Below are 25,081 nucleotides of genomic sequence, written 5' to 3' on the forward strand. Positions count from 1 at the left end.
GATAACGATTAACTGCCCAGCTCACTTTAAGGCCCATTTGAACTTCCAAAAGAAAAAAGAAATGGAGCTACTGCAATCCATTAACAGCAATTAGATACACACCACTGATCATACACCACCAAGCCTCCATCAGTGCCAGAGGTTGACAAGCATGTGTAGGTTTAATCATCACCACCTCATTACTACAGTTATACCTTGACAGCACTGTGCCTAGTTGCCTCTTTACCTTCAGGTCTACAGTGAGTAAAATGTCACCTTATCTAAGTGATTAGATAAGGTGGAACTTTAGTGATCTCCACGGGGAAATTGGGTTATTGACAGAGCAGATACTACAGTACAGAACAAATGAAGTGTCTATCACTATCATCTCTACAGTAAAGAACATTTTCATCATGCATTTGCAAAGAATTTGCAAAACAACAAACACCTTAAACCTGCAAGAAACCATTTTCTCTATGAATACAAACAACCATAAACAAGCCAGGCACCACTTCAGCATACCAGAAACCTGCACTGCTTCTCTGTAAATGTTTGCTAAATGGGAGCAGGCAAAACGAGCGCAAATTCGACCAACCAGGGGTTTGGCAGTTTCCCAGCAAACACCAGCACTGGACTAAAAATGACTTTGTAATCAGAGGGTTTAGAGAGCAAACAAAGGAGGAGGGAAGAAACCCAGGGAATGATAGAGTGAGTCTATGAATTACTCAGCAGACACGTCTCTGCCTCTTTACTCCCTGCAGGAGATAATGGGGATCATCCGTCTTCTTGCCCTCCTTTACGCCCCATCTTTTGACCACTCATCTGCATCCAGGTCAGCTGAGAAATACCACGAGTCTTCTCCTATAGCTATAGTTTGTAGGATTTGCATTAGCATTGTGGCCTCACAGCAAGAGGTTTCCTGGTTCGAACCCAGGGTACTCCAGCTTCCTCCCAAAATCGAAAGACAAGCAGGTTAGGTTAATTGGTGACTCTAAATTGCCCGTAGGTGTGAATGTGAGCATGAATGGTTGCAATAGTCTGGTGACCTGTCCAGGGTGTACCCCGACTCTCATCCAATGCCAGCTTGGATAGGCTCCAGCCCCCCCATGACCCCCAACAGGATAAGCAGTTATGGAAAAATGAATGAATGAATATAACTTCTGTGTTTGTATTGTGGTCTTTTGCCGGTTTTAAGGGGGTGGGACTGAGTTAGAAAGAGGAGATCATACACACTTTCTCGCACCAATCAGGATTTGGCAAAAACCGATTCAGAATCATATGACAGCTGTTGGGTTGTTTGTCAACTGTCAATCAAATCTGATCAAACCACACCCACAGGTTCCTGATGAAGCAGATTGGCTGAGTTTTTGACTGTTAAACACTTAAAGGAGTAGTTCAGCATTTTGGGAAATACAATCATCCCCTTTGATAAGAAAACTGATACCACTCATACTCACTGTGCCCAGTATAGTAAAAACATTGCTACAGTGAGCAGCCCATAGCTTGGCTTAGCACAAAGACTGGAAACGAGGGGAAGCATTTATAAGCCCCTTTTACACTGCCAGATTTTCCACGAATGTTGGGCCGTTTTGCCGGCAAGCTGCAAGCGTTTAGACACTTTAGACACACATTGGCGGAACCCTTTTGGTTTAAAAAGACCGAGGCAGCCTTCTGCAACGGGAGGGGCTGTTGAAGACTTGTGGGAGGAGCTGTTGATGACGCCGCACGTGCGACCCACTGGCGGTGGATAAACAGGAAAAAGCTGATAGCAGGAATTCGTGAGCAGCTAGTAGCAAGAGGGAAATGCAAACCTGACAGACACTGTAAAGATGAGCAACTGAGGAGACAAGGAATTGCGCGTCCTCCTTGTCCTCACAAATGAAGAAGCCATTAACCATCAGATGAGGGGAATGGTGAAGAACGGGCCGACTTACGAGAGAATCGCCGAAGGACTGACCAGCCGTGGCTTCCCTCCCACGTCTCTGTTTACGTCACACACTGAGCTACACGTTTTGTTACTCGCTCACGCCCCCCATTGCCCCGAAAAAGGCGCATTCTGTATGAACAAAAGTAGGTAGGCAGCATTTTGCTGCACTCCCCAATTTTGCTTTTGTACTGCCAATGCTGAAAGAAGACTGATTGCGCTTTCCTGCAAATTTGCACAATTCCTGTTTAAAAAGGGCTACAGACTGGCTCTGTACAAAGGCGTCAAATTTAAACTACCACCTCTGAAGCTCACTAATTAATATCTTAGATTTTGTTTGATTTTTTTTTCTTTAACTTTGATTGTTGCTTATTTATTGTGAATATTTATTATAATGGAGGAATGCTAAAGATTAAAAGCCAAATTGTCAGGGGCTTTAAACCTTGAACAGCTCTTTTACTTACTTTAAGTCCATTTTCCACATTTAAAGCGATTCCAGGTTTAACTCAGTGAAGGTATCCAGATTATTTAGTAATCCTGCTTCACGAGGCAGGCCTCAGGTCTACACAGTAATGTGTTTTCAAATTATTTAACTGGAGACAAGTTGTAAACAAAAAAAAAAACAATGACACAGCAAGAAGAACTGACACAGGGTTACAAGCTCTCATTAACTGCAAAACTTATCTGAGGATAGTAGAGCGAAGTAATCAAAACATTTTAGGACACATGTTCAGTAAGAAATAAAAACAGAGCATATAAATTGAAAATAAATGCATCTCTTGAGGAAACGCCACTCATTATAACAACAATAAGAGTGTACGGATCGTTTATTTCACACATCAGCAGGCCTGAGCTGCTGATGCTGGAATATTATCTAGCTGAGCCACTGGATTGTCTCAACCTCGTGTTATTCCAATTGCTGCTGCTGCTAAACTGCTTAAGAAAACATACATGACACATCTATTCAGCTTCATGAATAATACAGTGTTCCTGCACACTCACACACCTACTGGCACACTCAAGCCAAAATGTGTCTCTCGGTGTGATACACACATGCCTGACTTTAAATCCCTACGAGACACGCTTATTGAGAAGGATAGAAAACCTACAGGATTCTCAGGCTCTCATCTCCTTCCAATAAAACGAGTCATCTATTCTTTCCTGAGACAGGATGCAACGGGGAAGCAACCGAAGGGCATCATCACGGGGTGAAGAGTTCACAGCAGCGTGCAGCAATGGGATTTGAGAGTTTTAAAAAAAGGTTGATTTCTCTTTACCCAAAAGAGAATGACATTTTCTTCTTTGATCAAGGAGAAAATAGGGGAAATATGGAGGTGGGGAGTCATGGAGAGAGGCGGTGAAAGAGAGAGACAACAGAGGAAGAAAAGCCTGAAAAAGAAGCAAGGCGACAGAGTCAGGGAGATACTGCTATCACAGCTCCAACATGGCAGGATGTGACATATGGAGAGCAGGAAGAGGAAACTGGACAGATATAGATTAATTTAGTAGCCGCTCCTGAAAACATGTCTATCCCATTAGGGGCCTCAGTGGCAGTTAATGTGCTTATCAAAGCGTGCACCTTTGGTCTATTCCTAACCCGGTATGGTGCTACTACACACAGCAAAAGGAAAGCTCAATGCAGAATGTAACTACAGACCAGTGGGTTTTCTATTGTTCCAACTTCTGGGACTACACTTATCGGATTGCAGAGTGAACATTTTCTCCAGGAGTTGGCACGAAATAGGGTCACACCCTGGGGTCAAATCCCAAATCTAATCAGACTTAATGTAGGTCATTAATTAGTATGACTTTACCACAGCTCTGCTTATTTTACCATGTGAGACCTCCTCAAACAAAGGAATAGTTAAACAATGAGTCTCACTTAACTAACAAAAACACAAAAGAAATGCTTTGTTAGAAACAAGCACCCTCGTCATTATTTACAGTGCGCCACAAGTCTGCATATAAGGATTTCAAGTCAGCGGGAGGATGAGCCCAGCTGTATTTACTCTGTAAAGCACTGACTACACATAAAATCTTCCCAGCACCAAATATGACAGAAAATACATTTTTTTGACAAATCGAGTAGGTTTAACTTGACAGGTGGTACAAATATGGGTAATTTCCTGTTTTATTTTTACATGGAGCTCCAGAGAGGCTAAACTCTGCCAAGAAGGTGGACGTGATTTTTATAGTGACGGACAAGTATCAAAGAAAGTGCTTAGGTAGCGTCATAAATCATATCAGTAAACAATGCTTTCAGGACTTTGCACAGGCGCATGCTATGATGTCTTTGTGCGTCTGTCAGCAGGTAAGTATGATAGTTAATATATTATAGATATATTATAGAGTGGATCTCTTCTTTTATAAAGAAGTTTGGCAAGTATAACCATGAGTACTGAATGTTTTGTTCAGCACAGAGGTTAGCTTTGGGTTTAAAGGCTACCAAAACATGTTTAATATTAGAATTAAACCCCAAATAATTCAAATTTAAGACAGTTTAGTGACTAAACTTAAGGCCTGATGTCTGCTAAAATAAAATGTAATACTTTTTATAGACTGGCAGATGCAAGGGCTTCATGTTCAAAAGCCTCTCTTTGCTCTTTTTGTACTTCGTTTTACAAAAGCAGAGTGAAAGGTAAAGGAGTACAAGGAATAAATGGGCACGTGCACCTGTACACAAAAGCAGCATCAGCTAAATTATTGGAAACTTTATAAGGATCTTGATATTTGTTCACATTAAAACCCTGAAGCCTACTTCTCACACAATGTCAGGACATGCTTGTCTCAACTTTTCTCATGACCTTCTACTGTCATGATTCAGAAACAGAAACCTTTATAGACATAAGATGGTAGTTTGTGTGAATATGTGGGTTAGCATTACTTCTTAACTTTCCTTTTTAATAAACTTTGAAAAGGAGAGACCCTTGATCGTGCTTGTGTGATGAACAGAGCCCCATAACAGCAACATGGGTGTGTCAGCTCAGCTGTTGTAGCAGATAGCCATCTGATCAAATATGGTATTTGGAGTCTCATAGCTTAAATTTCAGGACAATGGGAACAGCTGGTCTTTATTACAGGTGAAACTAGACTTTGCAGCTTATTAACCCGTGTGGTATACTTTAACAGCTCCCTGTGCTGCAGTGGTTAACAGCCATGGGGAGAAAATTACAGCAGAAGTTGAGTTTTGGAGATGTCTGATAGTTGCAGAGGGGGCTTCAGTGATGCTGGCATGTTTTCAAACATGAGCCACAAAGCCAAGATAAAGGGCGGTGGTTCTGATAGCTGGCGTGAACAATGTTTAAAGCCCCACTCAAGGGAAATAAAAGCCATGCTTTTGGGCACACGGTGCGGTAGTTTGTGTACATGCTGTTGTCAACTTACCCTCAGAGAGCTCCAGCTCCAGCTCCGCCAGCTTCTCCCGGACCTCCGCCGGCAGGGTCATAGCGACAGCCGGCGTGGGCTCCAACATCATCGTTAGCAACCCGGTGGAGGTTCTTTCAGCCATGGTAAGAAGCACAAATAGGTCCACTGAGTCGCCGGAGAGGAGGACTGCGACCAGAAATGTTATAAAGAATTAAAAACAACAACCCCTCCTCACTTGTTTTCGACTACGGAGGGCAAAGAGGGTGTTGGTGCTCGTCTCGCTGCAACGTCGTACAGATGTGTGAGAAATGTCTCCAAACGTCATGACACGGCTAGCTGCGAGGCTAGCAGACACACCTGGCTGTGTGTGTCCATGTAGTGTGGTAGGACGGGGCCCTGCCAGTGTCTCCCTGCCCGCTGTCTGTCCCTCGGCACTGACGCTGTCCTGACTGTCGGCGGCTGCTTCACTTCAACTGTGGAGGGAACTCATTCAACTCCTCGCTCGCTTCCCACGGCGCAGTCGCCATTGCATCATAGCAACAGCAGCCCGACCGTGCGCGCTCACGAGCCCTGGACTCTCGTGTCTGTGCGCGTGTCTCCTGATGTTCCTCATATAACTTGCCTGCCTCCTACTGTCACTATCACAGCGCTGCGCGGTGCTGAAGACTGTCCTGCTGAACATTATAGGTGCTTTTTACATTTGGTATTTTGACACACAAAGAAGAAATAGCTTATGATATGAAATTCAGTTTTAATTACATTTTTCTTGAATTACAAAATGCAAAAAGCACCTAAAATTTCCAATAGCACAGCACATAATACAGTGCAGTGTAATACTGCACTGCATTGTGCTAATAGCCTATGATAGAGTGTTTTATAACAACATATACAGTATAATAATTCTATTATAGTTCTATCAGAGGTGAGACCAAGTCATTGTTTTGCAAGTCACAAGTAAGTCTCAAGTCTTTCACTGAAGTTGCAAGTGAAGACAGTCAAGTCAACTTGGCTACCAAGTCAACAATGTCAGTCCCAAGTTAAATCCCAAGTTAAGTCCTAAGATAAGACAGTTAAGTCCCAATTCAAGTAGACTACCAACTTAACAGCCCCAAGTCAAGTCCCAAGTAAAAAATTATAAGTCCCAAGTTAAGTCATAAGTCAAGACAGTTAAGACCCAAGTCAAGTAGTCTACCAAGTCAACAATGACAAGCCGCAAGTCAAGTCCCAAATCCACAATGACAAGTCCCAAGTCAACAATGACAATTTCCAAGTAAAGTCCCAAGTTAAGTCCTAAGTCAAGACAGTTAAGTCCCAAGTCAAGTAGACTGCCAAGTCAACAATGACAAGTCCCATGTCAAGTCCCAAGTCGACATTGACAAGTCCCAAGTCAAATCCTAAGTCAACAATGTATTACAAGTCACAAGTAAGTCTCAAGTCTTTGCAGTGAAGTCCCAAGTAAAGATGGTCAAGTAAGCTACCAAGTCAACAATGATAGGTCCCAAGAAAAGTCAAAGTAAAGCCCTAAGTCAAGACAGTTAAATCCCAAGTCAAGTAGACTAACAAGTCAACGATGACAAGTCTCAAGTCACGTCCCAATTCAACAATGACAAGTCCCAAGAAAAGTTCCAAGTTAAGTCCTAAGTCAAGACAGTAAAGTCCTAAATCAAGTCGGCTACCAAGTCAACACTGACAAATCCCAAGTCCTACATTTTTAAATTTAAGCCCTAAACAAGTCATAATGCATTCTTCACCAGAAGTAATGCCGCTTTGACAACAGATTATATAAAGATCAAGATATGGGTGTAGCAATATTAAAATTGCAAATTGCAGTGTTGTCCTGATCTATACATTATTAAAACTTACACTGAGGATCCAGCACCCTGTCTTAAAGGTTTAATCGTGAGTGAGCATGTTGTGTCTTACTTTTATTTGAACAACAGATTATATTAAATTTACAAAAATCATGAATGCTTCTTAAAATTTGTATTTATGTGTTTGAACAAGTTTGTCGGAACTTGTTGCATCTTCAACTGCAATTTTCAACCTGCACATTTTGTATACTGCAATTCATTTTTTGTTGACCACTGCATAGTTTTTATATGCAAACAAAATTATCTTTCGTATGATTTTCCTTGTTCTTCATGGTTATCTTGTGCAATTTGATTAGATGCTGTTGGATTGGTTTAAACAAAGTGGATCTTACTGGGAACAAATACTGTTAATGTTTATTGAATCAGGGAAAAAAACAACAGGAAATTAATTAATTTGTGGCACACTTTTTAAATAACACACTTGTTAATCTCTGGTCTTGGGGAAAGGTAGCAAGTATTTTTAAGTCATTGGTGTTTAAGTCTAAGTCAAGTTTCGAATTTGTCAACTCGCATCTAAAGTCATCGAATTTATGAATTGAGTCTGACTCGAGTCCAAGTCATGTGACTCAAGTCCACCCCTCTGTTGTTAATACAGAAAAACAAGTTTTTGATGGATGGCCTGATGGATACATGCCCAGAGGCCCAAAGGGTCAGGGGGCACTTGAGTTAGGCATGTTAACATATCTTGCTGTAAAGAAAAATCAGACGACCACAAAGACACACTTAACAACCACAATGAGAAACAAAAGAATCCCCAAAGAGACGGTAAACACGCTCATAAAGATGTAAAACAGCCACAAAAGACATAAAAGAACCCCAGAGATGTAAAAAAAAAAAAAGAAAAGAAAAAAAACAACCACAAACAGATATTAACAAAAAAACAAAGAGATGCAAAACAACCACAAAGACAAGCTAAACAAATACAAAACTCCACAAAGAGATGTTAGATAACTAAAAACAACACATATTTGTGTCTCTTCGTCTGGGTCGGGGTGTCTTGCTGCTACCATACAAAGAGGGGAGCTTTGAAAAATGGGCTAAGATGCTAACTGAGTTGATTTAAGTGTCTTTATATATGTTTCTTTTACACTGAATATGTGTGCATATCTTTTATATTCAACTTGTTATGAGTTCATAGGTATCAAATAGGTCTATTGATTATGCTACTTGTAGTTTCTGAGATACAATCATTTTCTTATCATAGTAGGTCTTTGGGCACGTGGGACTACAGTTTCTCCTAAAATATGATTGAATATATGTTTTTAAAAAGTAACCCAACATGCCCAAAGACTATATAGTGTGATAACAAGAACTCTCTTCTTAGTCAGTTGACCTTTTTTTGAAATAGATATAGATATAGATATAGATATAGATATGTCCCCACAGGGATGGTGCTGTGTCTTTCCTTTAGTCTGGTCTTCTACCAGAGGCCTGGGAGTCTGAGGGTTCTGCACAGTATCTTAGCTGTGCGTGGGATCACACTCTTCTGAACAGAGACCTCAGATGTTGTACCTGGAATCTGCTGGAACCACTCTCCCAGTTTCAGGGTCATAGCCTTGAGTGCTCCGATTACCACTGGCACCACTGTTGCCTTTACTCCCCACATCTTTTCTAGCTCTTCTTTCAGCCCTTGGTATTTTTCAAGCTTCTCATGTTCCTACTTCCTGATGTTGCTGTCATTCAGGATTGCTACGTCTATCACCACTGCCTTCTTCTGTTGTCGATCAACACGATGTTGGTTAGCCATCACCAGTTTGTCAGTCTGGATCTGGTAGTCCCACAGGATCTGTATCTATATCTGTATGATTTTTAAACTGATTGTATTTGTCCATCTGGGATCAATAAAGGCTTGTCTGATTCTTGATTCATAGGCTCACACCATGATCTGTAAAGATATAATGAAATTATAACCCAGCTAATAAATGGATACATCAAAATTACACTTAAATATGAAGTGATGCTAGTAGCCTACAAGGATGCAATATAATGGAATTTATTTAGATATTGGGATGTAACAGATATATGTGAGTATTAATAATAGAAGAAATTTTATTTACATGGCACTTTTTTAAAACAACTTTTAATCAGAGACAAAAATAAATAAAATAAAAATAAGTAAAAGTAATAATTAAAGTTAATAGATAATAAAAGTAGACATAGACAGATAGTGTTTACTTCAACTAAACATTTTCACATTTCTGCACAGGTTTTTAAAAGGGGGAGCATACCTATGTTCCCTGGGTTCTATGTTCCCCGGGTCCTATGTTCCCCGCTTTGTATGGGACCAGGGAACATAGAACCCTTTTTAATAATAAGGGTTTTATGTTCCCTGCTTTTCCCCAAAAGGACCCGGGGAACATAGGCCCTTTTTTAAAAAAAAGGGTCCTAACTCCTAACCCTAACCCTAACCCCTTTTTCTCAAAAGGGTCCTATGTTCCCCAGTAACAGCAGGGAACATAGAAGCCTTTTTCTTAAAAAGGCTTCGATGTTCCCCGGTCCCATACAAAGCGGGGAACATATTTCCTTTTTAGGACCCTTTCTTTTTTTAAAGGGTCCTATGTTCCCCGATTGGGGAACATAGAACCCGGGGAATATAGGGATGACCCCTTTAAAAGGTATGTAGCTATAAGAAATTCAGGCACTACATGTGTGTTTTAGCTGCACTGTGAAGCAATGAAAATGTATTTTACATTAATGCTTCAAAAAACAAAAGGTTACATATTACATGTACAGTAGATATAACTCTACTTTTTGTCTTAAATTAAATTGACATTTACCTCTTTTGTTAGGCTCTGATTGGGTGAGTTGTTTGCAACTCCCTGATGCTGCTGTTGCTGGCTTTGGGTTTGGGTTAAGAAGTAGTAGAATTACTGTTATCATGATTGTTTTGTCCTTCATGTACATTTATACATGTCATGAAACTTTTAAAATGTATGTCCAAACAGATTTTTCAAACATTAAATAAATACACTTAAAACAACCTGTTAAATAAGTTTTTCTTCGTCTGTAAAAGCAAGTGTTATAAGCACCTTTAACCAGTAGGTGTCACTGCATACACACTAACAAGGGTTCTTCTAAGGCAAAGAATGTGCGACATTAATATGTGGCTGACAGTATTGCAGGTGAAGTGAAAGTGATGGTGATAAATCCTCTATTGTAAGTAAAGCTCTTTCCTCAAAGTGTGTTTCAGATCGATGTGGTACTTCTCTCCAGGATTCCTCTTGTTGTGTTCAAAGATGGCCCCGTTTACCTCGGTGTGAACATCAACAAGATGTGTTTTCCTGTCAGAACACAAACAACAGGTTAGTCTGTAGCTCATATGACAATCATCTGAAGTCAGAAACTGGATTTGCTGTTGAATCTTTGCCCGTACCTCTTTTGACCTTTGTGCAAGGTGTCTGTCAGAGCCTTCAGGTAAATGGAGCGATGGTGTCCTTGCCCCAGTTGATATTCATCTGTCCAGCAGTGACTCCAGAATATATCTGCATCTGTGGGGATGAAGTCACATCTGGACATCCCATCACACCCATCCGTCTCCAGATCCTCATCCCAATGCTCCATCCTGGCACGGGGCAGACACTCGGCAACGCTGTATCTCTGGATGAAGAAGAGTTTGGGCTTGCCGGCCAGCTTGGGGCAGTTATCAGCAGTGAAAAGACGTCTGACGTACTCCAGGCCTAGACCTGTGGCGTACGAGTCCGTACCCAGGACGTGGTTTGCTGGGCCACGGCTAATGATGCAGCAGACAAAGCCATCGCCTTCAAGGTTCTCTCTCTCTCTGATCCCACTGAAAGCTGAATAAATGCCATCCACACTCAGCCATTTGTAGAGGACCACTTTGAAGTGGAGAGCCTTAAACGTCTGCTCCAACATGTCTGAATAAGTAAGGAAAGGTGAAACCAGAGTTAAAGCGGCCTGTAAGGGTCAATTTTTTCTGCAGAATGAGTACTGATAATTTAACATTTTAAGTCAGTTTGGTGGTTATACTGCTGTATTTCTTATTTAAGCAGGATTTTAAATGCAAGCTCTTCACTTGTAATGTAGTATTTTAACAATGCCATTAGTACTTAGACCTGAATACTTATTCCACCATTAAACTACAGGTACAAAGTGTTTTGTGTCTCACCTCCATCATTACCCACGCAGTCTATGATAACACAAACTCCTCTGGGATTGGTGTTAAACTTGTAGCAGTCTACTTGTCTCTGTAATGCAAAGGAGCAAGCAAACATGTCTCATAAATGCACTTCACTAATTAAACATATTCAAACATACAGGAGGGAAACTTTACCTGATAGTTCTGCTCTCTGTAGAGAGGCGTGGGTAAGCTTCCTGTGGCTGTTGGCAAACAGAAATGCAGTGTTATGAATATAAAAGTGAAATACAGTGAGTGACCGGGGGCTTTCCAACTGTTTTTAGAACACAGCTATAAAGTCACAGTTGAAATAATGTTTGCTTTTGCAAGTTCCGCTGGTATGACAGGGTATTTTTCACTTACTGGCAAACACAAGTCTTTTGAAGTTGCTGTAATGTGCTAGTATGCAGCCTGTCTTACCCATTTGCAGAGACTGTACTGGTCTTGTTTGCTGTAGAGAAAGGGAACTGTTTGCAGCGGGGAATGGCTCCTAAAGAGAAGATGTTTTTTCAAAAGTATTAGTTTTGCAATAGAGTGAAAAGAACTTTACGCGATGAATAACTTGTGCACTACTTACAGGAGGTCTGTGCCTTTGCTGTTGAGACTGATGTCCCTCAGATGTTCCAACTGTGAAACATGGACAGAAATGCAAGTGAATAAAAGTACAGCAATAAAGTAGAATTTAAAGTACTTTGCAATTCTTCTTCCAGAAAAGTCAACTTTTAGAAGGCTAAAAGCTAAAACTTATGACATGTGGTTTGGTAAATAAATACAGAGTTTGTTTACAAGTTAATCTGCCCCAAAGAAAGATATCCGACATTCATCCGACTGAGATTTCGTTACAGTACATCTTAGAACTGGATGTTATGCTCAGTAGTGCAGCTCAGTAGTGCTCAGTGGTAGTTGATGAGGTGGGTTACAGAGGATGAAGTGGGCACACTCTCCGATATACAGTACAGGCCAAAAGTTTGGACACACCTTCTCATTCAATGCGTTTTCTTTATTTTCATGACTACTTACATTGTAGATTCTCACTGAAGGCATCAAAACTATGAATGAACACATGTGGAGTTATGTACTTAACAAAAAAATGTGAAATAACTGAAAACATGTTTTATATTCTAGTTTCTTCAAAATAGCCACCCTTTGCTCTGATTACTGCTTTGCACACTCTTGGCATTCTCTCCATGAGCTTCAAGAGGTAGTCACCTGAAATGGTTTCCACTTCACAGGTGTGCCTTATCAGGGTTAATTAGTGGAATTTCTTGCTTTATCAATGGGGTTGGGACCATCAGTTGTGTTGTGCAGAAGTCAGGTTAATACACAGCCGACAGCCCTATTGGACAACTGTTAAAATTCATATTATGGCAAGAACCAATCAGCTAACTAAAGAAAAACGAGTGGCCATCATTACTTTAAGAAATGAAGGTCAGTCAGTCCGGAAAATTGCAAAAACTTTAAATGTGTCCCCAAGTGGAGTCGCAAAAACCATCAAGCGCTACAACAAAACTGGCACACATGAGGACCGACCCAGGAAAGGAAGACCAAGAGTCACCTCTGCTTCTGAGGATAAGTTCATCCGAGTCACCAGCCTCAGAAATGGCAAGTTAACAGCAGCTCAGATCAGAGACCAGATGAATGCCACACAGAGTTCTAGCAGCAGACCCATCTCTAGAACAACTGTTAAGAGGAGACTGCGCGAATCAGGCCTTCATGGTCAAATAGCTGCTAGGAAACCACTGCTAAGGAGAGGCAACAAGCAGAAGAGATTTGTTTGGGCCAAGAAACACAAGGAATGGACATTAGACCAGTGGAAATCTGTGCTTTGGTCTGATGAGTCCAAATTTGACATCTTTGGTACCAACCGCCGTGTCTTTGTGAGACGCAGAAAAGGTGAACGGATGGATTCCACATGCCTGGTTCCCACTGTGAAGCATGGAGGAGGAGGTGTGATGGTGTGGGGGTGTTTTGCTGGTGACACTGTTGGGGATTTATTCAAAATTGAAGGCACACTGAACCAGCATGGCTACCACAGCATCCTGCAGCGACATGCCATCCCATCCGGTTTGCGTTTAGTTGGATGATCATTTATTTTTCAACAGGACAATGACCCCAAACACACCTCCAGGCTGTGTAAGGGCTATTTGACCAAGAAGGAGAGTGATGGAGTGCTGCGGCAGATGACCTGGCCTCCACAGTCACCGGACCTGAACCCAATCGAGATGGTTTGGGGTGAGCTGGACCGCAGAGTGAAGGCAAAGGGGCCAACAAGTGCTAAACACCTCTGGGAACTCCTTCAAGACTGTTGGAAAACCATTTCAGGTGACTACCTCTTGAAGCTCATGGAGAGAATGCCAAGAGTGTGCAAAGCAGTAATCAGAGCAAAGGGTGGCTATTTTGAAGAAACTAGAATATAAAACATGTTTTCAGTTATTTCACCTTTTTTTTGTTAAGTACATAACTCCACGTGTTCATTCATAGTTTTGATGCCTTCAGTGAGAATCTACAATGTAAATAGTCATGAAAATAAAGAAAACGCATTGAATGAGAAGGTGTGTCCAAACTTTTGGCCTGTACTGTATTTCAGTGGACTCTTGGCTGTTAGGTGGGTTTGCTGTAAATGGCTGGACAAAGAGGTGGGTACACGCCATATACCTGTGTTAACCCTCCACTACACTACTGAATATGGTGATATTAATGAACAAGATAGACTTAGTCAGTTTTGTTAGTTAAATGAAACAGAAAATGGATGCATTTTCTGTAGGGATACACCTGGAACGATACCAATGTTTAAAATAACAATTTGATCTATGCCGATAGTGCTGTTTTTTTATTGTTGTTGTTTGTTTCTCATACAGTGCGCCTTCTCTTCAGAATATTGATGAAAGGAAAATCCCCACTCATAGCCTACCTCTTAGTAAGATGCATGCTTTTCCTTACAAAGTGAAGCATATATCTGCCTTTTTTGTAGGTGAAGATTCTTGAAGACGTTTCGCCTCTCATTCAAGAGGCAGAAGAAGCCTCTTGGATGAGAGGCGAAACGTTGTCAAGAAACTCAAGCAAGTCCAGTTGCCTGTGATATAGCACTTGTGATTACCTGCCTTCTTGCAGCTTGGTCTATTTCCCTACTTATCCTAAATGTGAGACACACAGCTGCTCACTGAAAGCAAACATGAAAATAAACCACACATGGACATGGCATCTATTGCCCTCTTACGTCATGCCAGAGTCAGATCCAGACCAGTGTCTTCTTTGAACCTGCAGCTTAGTATGCTAGCTAATGTTGTCTGAGTCTGACTGCAAATAACCAACACACAAAATTTAGCCTATGCAAAACTGATGTGCCACAACACAAAACACCGGCCACTGCTATCAGTGAATGTCATCTTATTTGCAGGTAGTCGAATATCATCCGATACCAATGTTCAGCTAATAAATCGGTGCATCCATAATTTTGTTTTATACTTTACTTTATATAAAAATCTGGGAAACAGCAAAAAACAATTACTTGGAACATCCTGGAACATGATGAAATACACTTTTGAACTGTTAAGAGTATCTGGACAATGCATGTCCACTGAGAAATAGTGTAATTTCGGTAGCTTTTCTGTTGGGTTCCTGTTCCGTTTCTGTGTAAAAAATGTTCTCTTACTTTCTGTTCTCAGATTTAGGAACTATGTTTGTCTGTCGTACCTGAACGTCAACTGCCATTAGTCTTGTTTGTCATTTTTTTCTTCTTCTATTCATATAGGCCTTATGGAACATTTTGTGGCATGGTGAGACAACTAAAATAAATTTATTTAAATAATTTTCAGGTCCTATTTTGAGCATTTTCTATTTCATACTTCACATGTACTCTGCATGCAGAATAAAAGTTACTAACCTCACAGATCACCACCTTCAGATTTCACTTGAGAATTCTTTTGCACATTCACATGTATTTTCTTGTTTGCAATAAACTCCTCACAAAGCCATTCAGAAGGCTATTAAAGGGTAAAAGTAAAAGACAATCTCACCTGACATCTTGTATGCAGTCACTTTTTTGGCCAGGTCGACCCTGTCAATGTCTCTTAAACATTGCTCTATAACGTCAACTCTTTCAGGTGAAACTTTATCCAGTTTCTCAAGTTCAATGATCACGTCTAGGAAACTCTGTAATACAAGAGAAAAAGAGGAAGTTGTTCATATCTTTTTTTTATCTCTGAATTAAAATTAAAAATACTGTGATGCATGTTTGACATTTTTGAGTCCAGTGGAATCCCACCAAAACTCCCCTCCCACACGTACAAGAATGAGAAAATGAAGAAGTGAAAACAAAACCTAACGTCATTCTTATTTTTATACCTTTGCTTTTTCCATCTTCTCACGAGGTAACGTGGTGCTTAACAAGAATTTCACATTGTTCAGATCTTCATCGGCCATATCCTCATTTATATTAGCCATCAATACTCTGCAGTAAGAGAAATCATGATCATTTTAGCAACAAAGAGTATGTGATCTTTGACTATGACAATATGTATGACATCCTAAAACACACCTCACCTGAATCTTGGCAGAACCTGCCTGTGTTTCAAAGTCCTCTCCACCTCATCCCTGCTGGTTTTATACACCTTCCTCAGGATATCAAAACGTTTCAGCTGCAGCATCAGCTCCTCCAGGAACAGGTGACCCCTCTCGTGGAACATCACCTTAGATTTCAGCATCTCCTTCACACAAGCCACGCTGTTGTCCGTGTCCAGGATTTCACACAGGTAGAAGAGCCTCCTGCGTTCACAGCTGCTGAGAGCCTCCACGGTTTGGTTAATGGCCTGAAGCTCACGTGGGTCCAGATGAGCCATTGACTTCGGTAAGAGAGTAGGAGCTGATAAGATGATCAACAAACAGAAACTTACCAGTGGTGGCCGCTGTGTCTATAAACCGGATCAGATTAAATACAGTGTTAGTTCCAATAAACTGAAAATCATGAAGATAAAACAAAGTGAAATGATTAGCGAATTAAAACAACCTACCAGGCGACGTCGATAACTGACAGCAGAGGAACAACGTAAGAGGGACTTATAGGAAACCCACAGACTATAAGGCTGACGCACTACTAAAAATATTTGGGGAAGTATCTCACCACGGCAGGATACACTCAAGCAGGACGTTCTTTAATCATGCACGACGACTAAAAAAACGTATTTGCACTAGTGATAACGCAATGGATGCGTGAAAATACCGTAATTCTTCTATGTTGTATAAAACTGCAACAGCTCGAGATAACAGCTCCAAGTGAAAGTGAAAGCATGCAGGAAGCAGCTCTATGATAACAAAACTTAAAGGCACAGACCAATGCATTCAAAAAAACCGCAGACCTGATGATTCACACGTCATTAATGGCCTTTTTACAGCAGATGATATAACATTTATAATATTTATAATTGTATTGTTGCCAAATAGAAAGTACTATTAATTGCTTGTTATTGATCTGTAAAGCATTAATCAAGTCATTAGTTACCACTTATAAGCACTTTATAGTAAGCCTGCCTCTTAAGTTGTTTTCATCATGTGTTTTATTATATTCCTGTCACTGTGGATCTGGCTCCATCTTAGTTTGCTCAGTCTGAGACAGAAAGTATGTGTTGTATAAGACTTGGACAGGGATTCACATTAACATGAGTAAGGCTAGTATTTAAAAACACTGCAGTAAAACAGTTTTTTGTTTTTAGACTGTTTCTAGTTTTTATTAACAAAACTCCACGCCCTTTATGATTACATTATGTTTGGTGGCTGAATCTATTATGCAAATGATTTATAATTAATAGGCCAGTCTGTAAAATGGAAAAACAGTTTCACACATTCGAAGGTGATGTATTCAAATTGCTTGTTGTGTCCAACCAAATGTCCAAAACCCACAGGCCTATATATAATCACTTTACATCTTATGACAAAGAATGAAAAGAAAGAAACGAAATCATCATTTGAAAAGCCAGAACCACCGAATGAGTGGTGTTTTGCTTGGAAAAATAAATAAAACAGTAAGTGAAATTGATGCCGATTGCAGGCGTTTCACCATGACACAATTAGCTGCAGCTCTAATTTGTGTTGCTAATGTTACAGGATTAGTTTCTGCATTATGATTTAAATTTACAGACTTTTTGAGAAAGTATTAAATATTATTTGTGATTAAATTGTGTTTGGTAGGTGCAGTATTTTGCAAATATCATAGAAACACAGGGGCGTAGCACTATATTCTGGGCCCTATGCCTAAGCAGTCTCTGTGGGCTGGGCCCCCCATCCTTCTCTGGATCCATGTGACTCAATGCACCTTTTGATTTTTTTTTTTTAACAAGGTCATTTTTCTTTCTCTCCCTTTCCTTTATTTCTTTTCTTTTTTGGAACCCCATTTCTCTTTCTTGCGGAAAGACATGACAGTATAAGCAGTCACTCACTCGGCTCTGACTGCGTTTAGAGATGAATCCTAGTACGGGGTGGACTGAACGATTTTGCACCTCTAAGGGGTGAGAGAGGCCCCAGAAAGCTTCCACAGTTTTTTCATACAAAGTTTAGTCTTTCAACCTATTTATTCAGCCAATTTAATTTATTTATACTTACTTATTACTTTGGAAAAAAATTGCTAAGAAAACCAAGTTTTTATTCAAGGCTTTTCGAGCCATGTGGCTCTTTAGCCCCTGTCCAGTGGCTCCTTGAGCCTTTGAGAAAAGAATTCTATGGAAATTCATTCTATGAATCCAAATGTTGCTGAACCTTGATAGCAGTGGCTGGTTAGCTATGGATGCCAAATCCAAAAAAGTAAATTGAATAAAATAGAGAATGTAGTAGTGCGTGGACTGATTTGTTTGATCTGACTGCCAGCTCTGCAAAATTTAAGTACCAAATAATCATAAATAGTGCCCACAGTGTCCACCTTGTGGTAAAACATATTAACAAATGCTTATTTAGACCATAAGTATACGCTAATTTAGACTTAATAGGTTATTTACCTTGATTATAAGGCTCAAACATGTTTTGCGGCTCCACACAGATTTTTTCAAATTATTCTTGGTCAAAAATGGCTCTTTTAATGGTAAAGGTTGCAGACCCCTGCCCTATTATGACATCCCTGTAGTAACACAGTAACCGTACGTAAGCTGCTTTGAGTGTTCTATTGCTGTCAAATTATGCATCCTGGATATGTGCAGTTAAATCGGTTTGTTAAGGTTTTCTTTATAAATATGAAAAACTAACTGCAGAAGTGCGCTCAAGGCATGATGCTGGTTTTTCCCACAGTCATGAAAGCACCACTTCTGTTCCCCGCTGCAGGTCGCCTGAGCTTTCTGCTTACCAAAGCGCACTGGGTTCCGCTCAGTCTGGCCAATCGTGTCGCGCTGTGCTTCAGCACCATTGCAGTGTGGAGGGATCATACGGAGGTGTAGCTTGCTGAGAGAGGGATCATTTGGAGGAAAGATACTCGACCTGGGTGACCGCTTTTGGCCAACACCACCCCCGATACAGTCACCGTGTGACATCGCCATAAGCAGCTTCAGTCCGGGTGAGTATTTCGTTACCTGAACAGTCAAGATTTTCCAGGTAGTCGCAGTCAACGGTTGCTGCTGACTTGGACCATCATCAGCACTGTGTTCGGTGTGGATGTAAACCCGCGGCGAGGAGGCTTCAGCGTTCGCGGGCTGACACAAGTGTTGGCTGTCTTTAGCTACAGAGCAGATGCTTCGGTGCTGGAGCCAGGCAGCCAGCAGCCAGCCGTTTCGGCCTGGTCACGACTGGTGAGACATGAGAGATGAGGATGTCCAGCAGCTGCTGACTAGGACAGGCACGCTAACAGCATGCCAGCCGAGCTAAGGTAGCTAACGTTGACATACAGGTTCAGGCTGTCGTGGCAGTGTCGGAACGACCGTTAGCCAGTTAGCAGTTTACTATCCGGCTAACAGAGCTGCGCAGAACCACCCGGTCAACACGTTAGCTAGCTACGGTGTTGAAGGTAAAACAGCCCGTAGGTTGTCACTTCATGTCAACCAGTGTACATTTGGTCCTGAAATATATTCACTAAATCCATTTGAGGTTGAACACCATAAAAACGCCGCAGCTTGTTCATTCAAAATGTGTTTTATTTTGAAATTTTAAGCGGAAGTCTCAAGGTTTTTTAAACAACTTTGAAGTGCTAAAAGCAGCATTAATCTTCATCTAGTACATCTCATACTAAAGTTAAAGGGTTGGGTCTGATAAGTCTCATGTACAGACCTACAGTCTCTGAATAAGCCTGTCCTATGTGGTCAGTCAGCCAGAGTGGCCTGGCTTTATTTCATACCATCATGCATGTGAGTTTGCAGCAGTACCATGTGACTTGAATGCCCATGCCAGTGTATGTAGGTTACATATAAATGGCCATGCCTGTGTTTATGTACGTAAGTACATGTCCTAGTGGCCATGTTTTGTTAGGTATGAGCAAATAACTGAGATGTGTTAACTCAGTAAATAAAGGGGAGAGTGCACAGTGCATGGCTGGTTTAGGAGCATCAGACCTAGAGCCCAGAGCATGGTGCCTATATGTACACCTGTGGTTCTCAAACTGTGGTGCAGGCCCCCCTAGGAGGGCATAGAGACACTGCAGGTGGGGCGTGCATGACCCAAGGAACAATACTTAGTGAAACAAGTTGGATGAATTTGCTTTTTGTAGGAAAAATAAACGAACAAGAGACTCGCTGATGCTATTATGCTGACCTTTATTTCACCAAAGTTCAACATGGATCCCTTTTTAGTAGCTGCTCCCCGACTCATTGTTAATGCTTGATTAAAAAAATTGTAGGGTAAGGTGCATCAACTTTTTCTGGCTTTTGAAGGGGGGCATGACAGAAGAAGTTTGAGAACCACCAGGGATGCAGAATAATATCGGCACATCATCGGTATCGGCTGATAATGGCTTTGAAATGAAATATCAGAATCAGCAAACGTGCTTATTTCTGCCGATATGACAAACCAACATATATATATATATATATATATATATATATATATATATATATATATATATATATATGTGTATATATATATATATATATATTTTTTTTTTTTTTCTTTTGAGAAAAAGAGAGAGATGACTGGTTGCTCTGTATATTCAAACGTAAATCAAAACCTTGTGTCAGATGCTCATGGAGAACGGGAAAGGAAAGGATACTTAGGAAGGTAATTCAGGTGCTCCAAAAATACAGAAAACATATTTCAACCACTGCAGGTCTTTGTCAGGGCTTTAAAAACAAGTTTTTACATCTGTTTTACAAATTTATTCAACCACCACAAAGTAAAATGACACTCTTAGAAAACAAAAGGCTCTGAATTATTATTTTCCCTAGGCCTTTTCAAATTTTAAAGGAAACATTCTCTATAAATGCATATAAATCAGACAATGAAATAACAATACTATACAATGCAAACACAAATAGGCTACATGATCTTAAACTAGGGTATTACATAAGTGGGCCTGCATAAATTGAAATACATATAAAAATAAAGCATACAGAGAAACAAGGTATATTCAGTCAGAGGATTCAGAGAATAAAGTTGCATAATTTTCAAAAAAAATATCAATATTGGTTTTGGTTATCGGCCAAATGAGTTGTTATATATCAGCATATTGGATAGTGGCAAAAAATCCAATGTCACGCATCCCTAAGAACCACTGACTGAAACTATTTGGCTGAAGACTTGAGCTGTTTGAAGAACTGTGCTTGGACAGGACAGTGTTTTACATCAGACCAATAGTTCAATGCTCAAAGTTACCAGCAGCAACCAACACTCCTTACAACAGCATCACTAATTCATTCCTCTCTGCTCTGCCAAGCCAGTTTACTTCTGCCAAGTTGCTTTCTTGTTGATCTTTTCACTGTTGACACACTGTTGTTTGTTTTCTTTTAACACTGACATCAGTAAATGAAAATGAATGTTGCTTGGTGTGATACTGGTCACGATAAGTCAACTAACCCCCTAAAATAATGGCGTCATCATCATGGGCAAAGATGTAGCGCTGAAGATCCAGATAATTCCATGCCATCTGCTGCTCACCCTCAGTCATCATCCTCCTCCTCTCCTCCTTCCTCACTCTATCTCTGCCACCGTGTGTTTTGGGACTAGGCTATCATCAGAGCTGTGGCCTATTTTAGACAGAAACTCCATTTACCCACTTAATCTGTGTCTCTGTCTCCAGGAGTTGAGTTTCTTCTATTGCTCAGTGTAACAAATGGTAAATTATTCAGCCCAAGTTCTTTGATGAGGCCCTAAAAGGTATCATATCATATTGTGGAGTTGTAGAAATCACTTATCGAGCAGCGTACTGGAGTTAGTCATGTGCTGGATAAAACTCTTAAGCTTGCCTAATGGTTTCAAAGGACATTCACTGGAAGCTGAGGTAAACTCCTATGAACTCTTGAGTTGACTAATAATGCACAACATTGTTGTGTGTTGCCCACATGTCTGCAGCAGCTTATTGAGACAGCTCGAAACCAAAACAAAGCTAACCGTAAGTTTATTGAGCCCCAGAGTGTGTTGCCTCCCTCCCACCTACGGTGATGCACACGCCTAGGGGATCAAAGCTGTAATTAGCCTGCCATGGATTAGCAGTGGGGGCTATTTTCCACTGTACTCGCTCCCACAGAGCCAGAGGATCACACAGGAAGCCAGCCCCCTGTCCTTCCTCTCTTTCCAGTAGAGAAAATCTGAATCGCTGTGTTTGTTGTTGTCCCCTTGAGGTCCAGCAAACGAGAAACATCAAATCTGGAGAGTTTGGACACAAGGCGTTTCGTAAATAGATTTTGGTATTTTCCTTTTTGTTTGTTGTCATTCAGCATCCAAATCAGTTCTCGATGTACTTACGAGTCGCCAGTGGAGTCATTCGAGTCGTGTTGCGTGCAGACAGACTTGAGAATCAGCTGGATGTGTGGCTGGCATGCAGAGAGCTGTGGTGCTGCTGACTCACTGCACTGCCAGGTATGAGCTCTGTCTGTGTGTTGGCTGTCTCCATGATGTACAGTATGCTTCCCCCCCCCCCACACTCAGAGACTTGTCTCTCTGTCAGCCAAACACGAGTTCATACTGTTCCTCTGGGGGCTCCAAAGAGGTGGAGCAGCATAATGTGTGTACTCTCTTGTTTGTAAATGAATCAGTGCTTTCAAACGTGATTGCAACAAGGTTTTGGAATTACAGGGTATATTGCCCAAACTAATGATGGTATTACCATATGGGTAATTCTGCAAGATGCAATTCATGTCAAGAGGATGACGGATGTTTCTGCGCAGTACTTGTGGTTAGGGCTGCAGCTAACAATATTTTCATGATTCATCCACAGAATTAGTCTGTAAAACGGAAAATAGTGAAAAATGCCCGCTACAAGCAGCATTAAAATATGTACTAAAGGATTGATACATTGCTGCCATAGCTTATCTGAGATATAAAAAAAAATCTGTTATAGTGAACTAAAACTGTTTGCATGTCCACGAGAGGCCAAAAGGTAGAGCAAAATATGTGTATGTGTAGACAGGACCACAGACTTCTTTTTTTTGTTTGGTTTGACAGTGGTTGACATGAAACGGAAAACTACAGGTGCTTGCAGTGAAAGGTTATAGACAGTGGTCTACGCTGCTGAGCTATGCTGCCATCATTGGGGTGTTGGTTTTGTGGATGTGTGTGAATGTTTTGATTAGGTTAGATTAACTGTATTATCCCTAAGGGGGAAACGGCTGGTTCCCATGGAAGTGGTGAAAGGCTTTGTCATTGTTCGGCTGTACAGTATGACCGGTTGATTTCAGCGTGCCACAGACTCTGACCTCCTTCAGTTCATTTTAGCGAGTGCTGTGTTTGCAACCCTCCATTATTAATACAATGCTGTGTTTGCAGTTCAAGTGGTTAACCTTTATTCCACCATCCTGTACTGGACACAGTGAATAGCTAATTTACAACACATATTTTAGCGCAATCTGTCTGATACATTGTTGATAGTAAACAAAGAACAAAGCCATTAATACTTAAGGCTATAATTTTTCTATTTTGAAAATCAGTGTTAGATCCTTCGACTAGGTAGAGCAGAAACATGTAGTTTGAGTGAGAAGTGTAGATAGGGTGTCTGCAGGTCCTCAAAAAGTCTTAAAATGTCTTAAATTTTATAAATAGAAGGCCGTAAAAGTTATTAACTTGCCTTAAATGTGAATTTGTGAGGTCTAAATTGCCACAAACATCTAATTTAATGTATCTATCCTGTAATTTCTTTTTGACAAAATGAGTTAAGCCACATGTCTGATGTTAGAATTCTTTAAAACTGCCTTTGAAACTAATACTGTCTTTTTAATTTTGCACTTGCCTGTTGGCAAACTGTGGATTAATGACTCAGTCATATAACCATATTCCGACACAAATCCAACTTCTGCGTGGGACTACATATATACTAACCTGCGATGCTTTAATAATAAATAAACAGTCCTAAGTTTGGTTGAAAAATATCTCAAAAATGTCTTAAAAGCTTTAGATTTGAGTGTCTGATACTGTTAACTGGGCGCACATACAGTGAAACTATTCTCATCAGTTTATGGGACTGTTGTAACTCAAGAAAGCAAGTGTTGCAAACAGTCATAAACATTACTTTTTGCCTTAAAGAAACCTATTTATGCAAGCTGTAATAAGTCAGTTTTCATGATGTAGACATATTGCACATGCTACAGAAGCTAAAATTCTAAAAATTAATTTGACTGTCCAACAGTGCCAAACCACCAAAGTATTCAATTTACAGTGACAGCTAATCCTTACACAAGAAGCAGGAGCCAGTGAATGTTTGATATTTTTGGCTGGTAAATGACCAAACCTGCTGGTCTGTAGTCGTGCCCTAGAAGTCAAAATAGCTACGGTGGTTGAACATCACGCAGAGGTTTTGCATACTGTGACCAAACTTAACTGAAGGACTGTGTGGATGAAATAAATAATAGTCATTGGAGGCCTCTTGCTGTTACACATGGATATTTTTTAACAACATCTTTTACAAAGAAGTAACCACATACAATATATTGAAAAAGTCATGTTGTCATTTAAGACTGTTCCCCTCCAAAAGGTACAGCTTCATTGACCAGATATGCTCACAAAAGGAAATCACATTTCCTGCTGTTGACCTGAAGACAATTTACATGAGACCACAAGGCACATTCACTTTCCCACTGTCGGACTGGATGTCAGCAAGGAAACTGAAGCTCTGTATCATTAATACGGCAGAACGGACGGTTTATTTAAGCCACGATAATAGGTCATCATCCTCTCAGAGCCACTGTTTTCTGCTGGGCTTTACCTTCATGCCGGTCGGCTCTCTGCTCTCCCGCTCAGCTCGCTGGTCACGACTCCGCGCCTGTCTGAAGATGAGCAGATGCCAAGACCCGGTTGATTCCAGGAGCCTTTGAATTATTGCCACTTATTTGTTGTTGTGATATGATGTGAAGGACGTGGAAGGAAAATGTAGGCTTTTGCTGGATCAAGCTGTGGGAGATGTTTACTGGAGGGTGAGGCACCTGTTAACAAGTGTTCCCTTACATTTAGTGAGGCTAATGCTGCCTATGTGCTTAGCACTGTTTGGTAATAAAGGGGTGGGGGGTTTCTACAATTATGCAACCTTACTAATCAAATATAAACTGTCAAAAACAGTGTTTACAGTAAATAATAAACTCAGTCAACAGGAACAGTTTGTGTTGCGTAATAAGATTTTTAGGTGTCTAGCTCCTAAAAATACTCAAGTGTTTCATGAGCAAGCCAAAGTCTGGCCAAGGCTCAATGGCTTATGCTTAT

General features: G+C 40.7%; 3 protein-coding genes across 13 annotated transcripts in view; 1 reads left to right on the forward strand and 2 right to left on the reverse strand.

Moving 5' to 3' along the window:
- dip2a (disco-interacting protein 2 homolog A) overlaps positions 1–5,806 on the reverse strand; it is a 113,062-nt gene extending 107,256 nt beyond the window's left edge. For 7 of the 9 annotated variants that reach the window (XM_078174444.1, XM_033617404.2, XM_078174443.1 and 4 more), the window contains exon 1: positions 5,288–5,804. In XM_078174444.1, coding sequence (XP_078030570.1) covers positions 5,288–5,411 — 124 coding nt within the window. In that variant the 5' untranslated portion in view covers positions 5,412–5,804. Of the gene's footprint in view, positions 1–5,287 lie in introns of all 9 variants that reach the window. The other 2 variants (XM_033617405.2, XM_078174445.1) reach the window with 2 other exon arrangements.
- Positions 5,807–9,117: 3,311 nt separating this feature from the next.
- Positions 9,118–16,562, reverse strand: LOC117250649 (CASP8 and FADD-like apoptosis regulator). Of its 2 annotated transcripts, none has more exons than XM_033616666.2 (10): positions 16,285–16,562; positions 15,818–16,136; positions 15,620–15,725; positions 15,292–15,427; positions 11,853–11,902; positions 11,696–11,765; positions 11,432–11,478; positions 11,267–11,345; positions 10,514–11,015; positions 9,118–10,421 (listed from the first exon to the last, which is right to left on the reverse strand). In XM_033616666.2, exons 2-10 carry the CDS (start codon positions 16,111–16,113, stop codon positions 10,292–10,294), a joined length of 1,416 nt encoding a protein of 471 aa, XP_033472557.1. In that variant the 5' UTR covers positions 16,114–16,136; positions 16,285–16,562; the 3' UTR covers positions 9,118–10,291. The 2 variants fall into 2 exon arrangements, with proteins under 2 accessions (XP_033472557.1, XP_033472545.1); XM_033616654.2 differs by having other exon boundaries at positions 15,818–16,185; positions 16,285–16,555.
- A 2,031-nt stretch (positions 16,563–18,593) lies between these two features.
- Positions 18,594–25,081, forward strand: part of LOC117251410 (hyccin 2) — a 55,084-nt gene continuing 48,596 nt past the window's right edge. For both annotated transcript variants that reach the window (XM_033617672.2, XM_033617673.2), the window contains exon 1: positions 18,594–18,806. The gene's annotated coding sequence lies outside the window, so the exon portion shown is untranslated. The remainder of the gene's footprint in view (positions 18,807–25,081) is intronic.

This window comes from Epinephelus lanceolatus, chromosome 14 (genome assembly GCF_041903045.1).
Source record: "Epinephelus lanceolatus isolate andai-2023 chromosome 14, ASM4190304v1, whole genome shotgun sequence".
Classification (NCBI taxonomy): Eukaryota; Metazoa; Chordata; class Actinopteri; order Perciformes; family Serranidae; genus Epinephelus; species Epinephelus lanceolatus.

Coding starts and splice junctions, on each gene's coding strand:
- LOC117250649 (XM_033616666.2), bottom strand. CDS start 16,113: ATGGCTCATCTGGACCCACGTGAGCTTCAGGCCATTAACCAAACCGTG. Junction 11,766..11,852: donor AGCAAAGGCACAGACCTCCT/GTAAGTAGTGCA, acceptor TCTTCTCTTTAG/GAGCCATTCCCCGCTGCAAA. Junction 11,346..11,431: donor ACAGAGAGCAGAACTATCAG/GTAAAGTTTCCC, acceptor TTTGCATTACAG/AGACAAGTAGACTGCTACAA.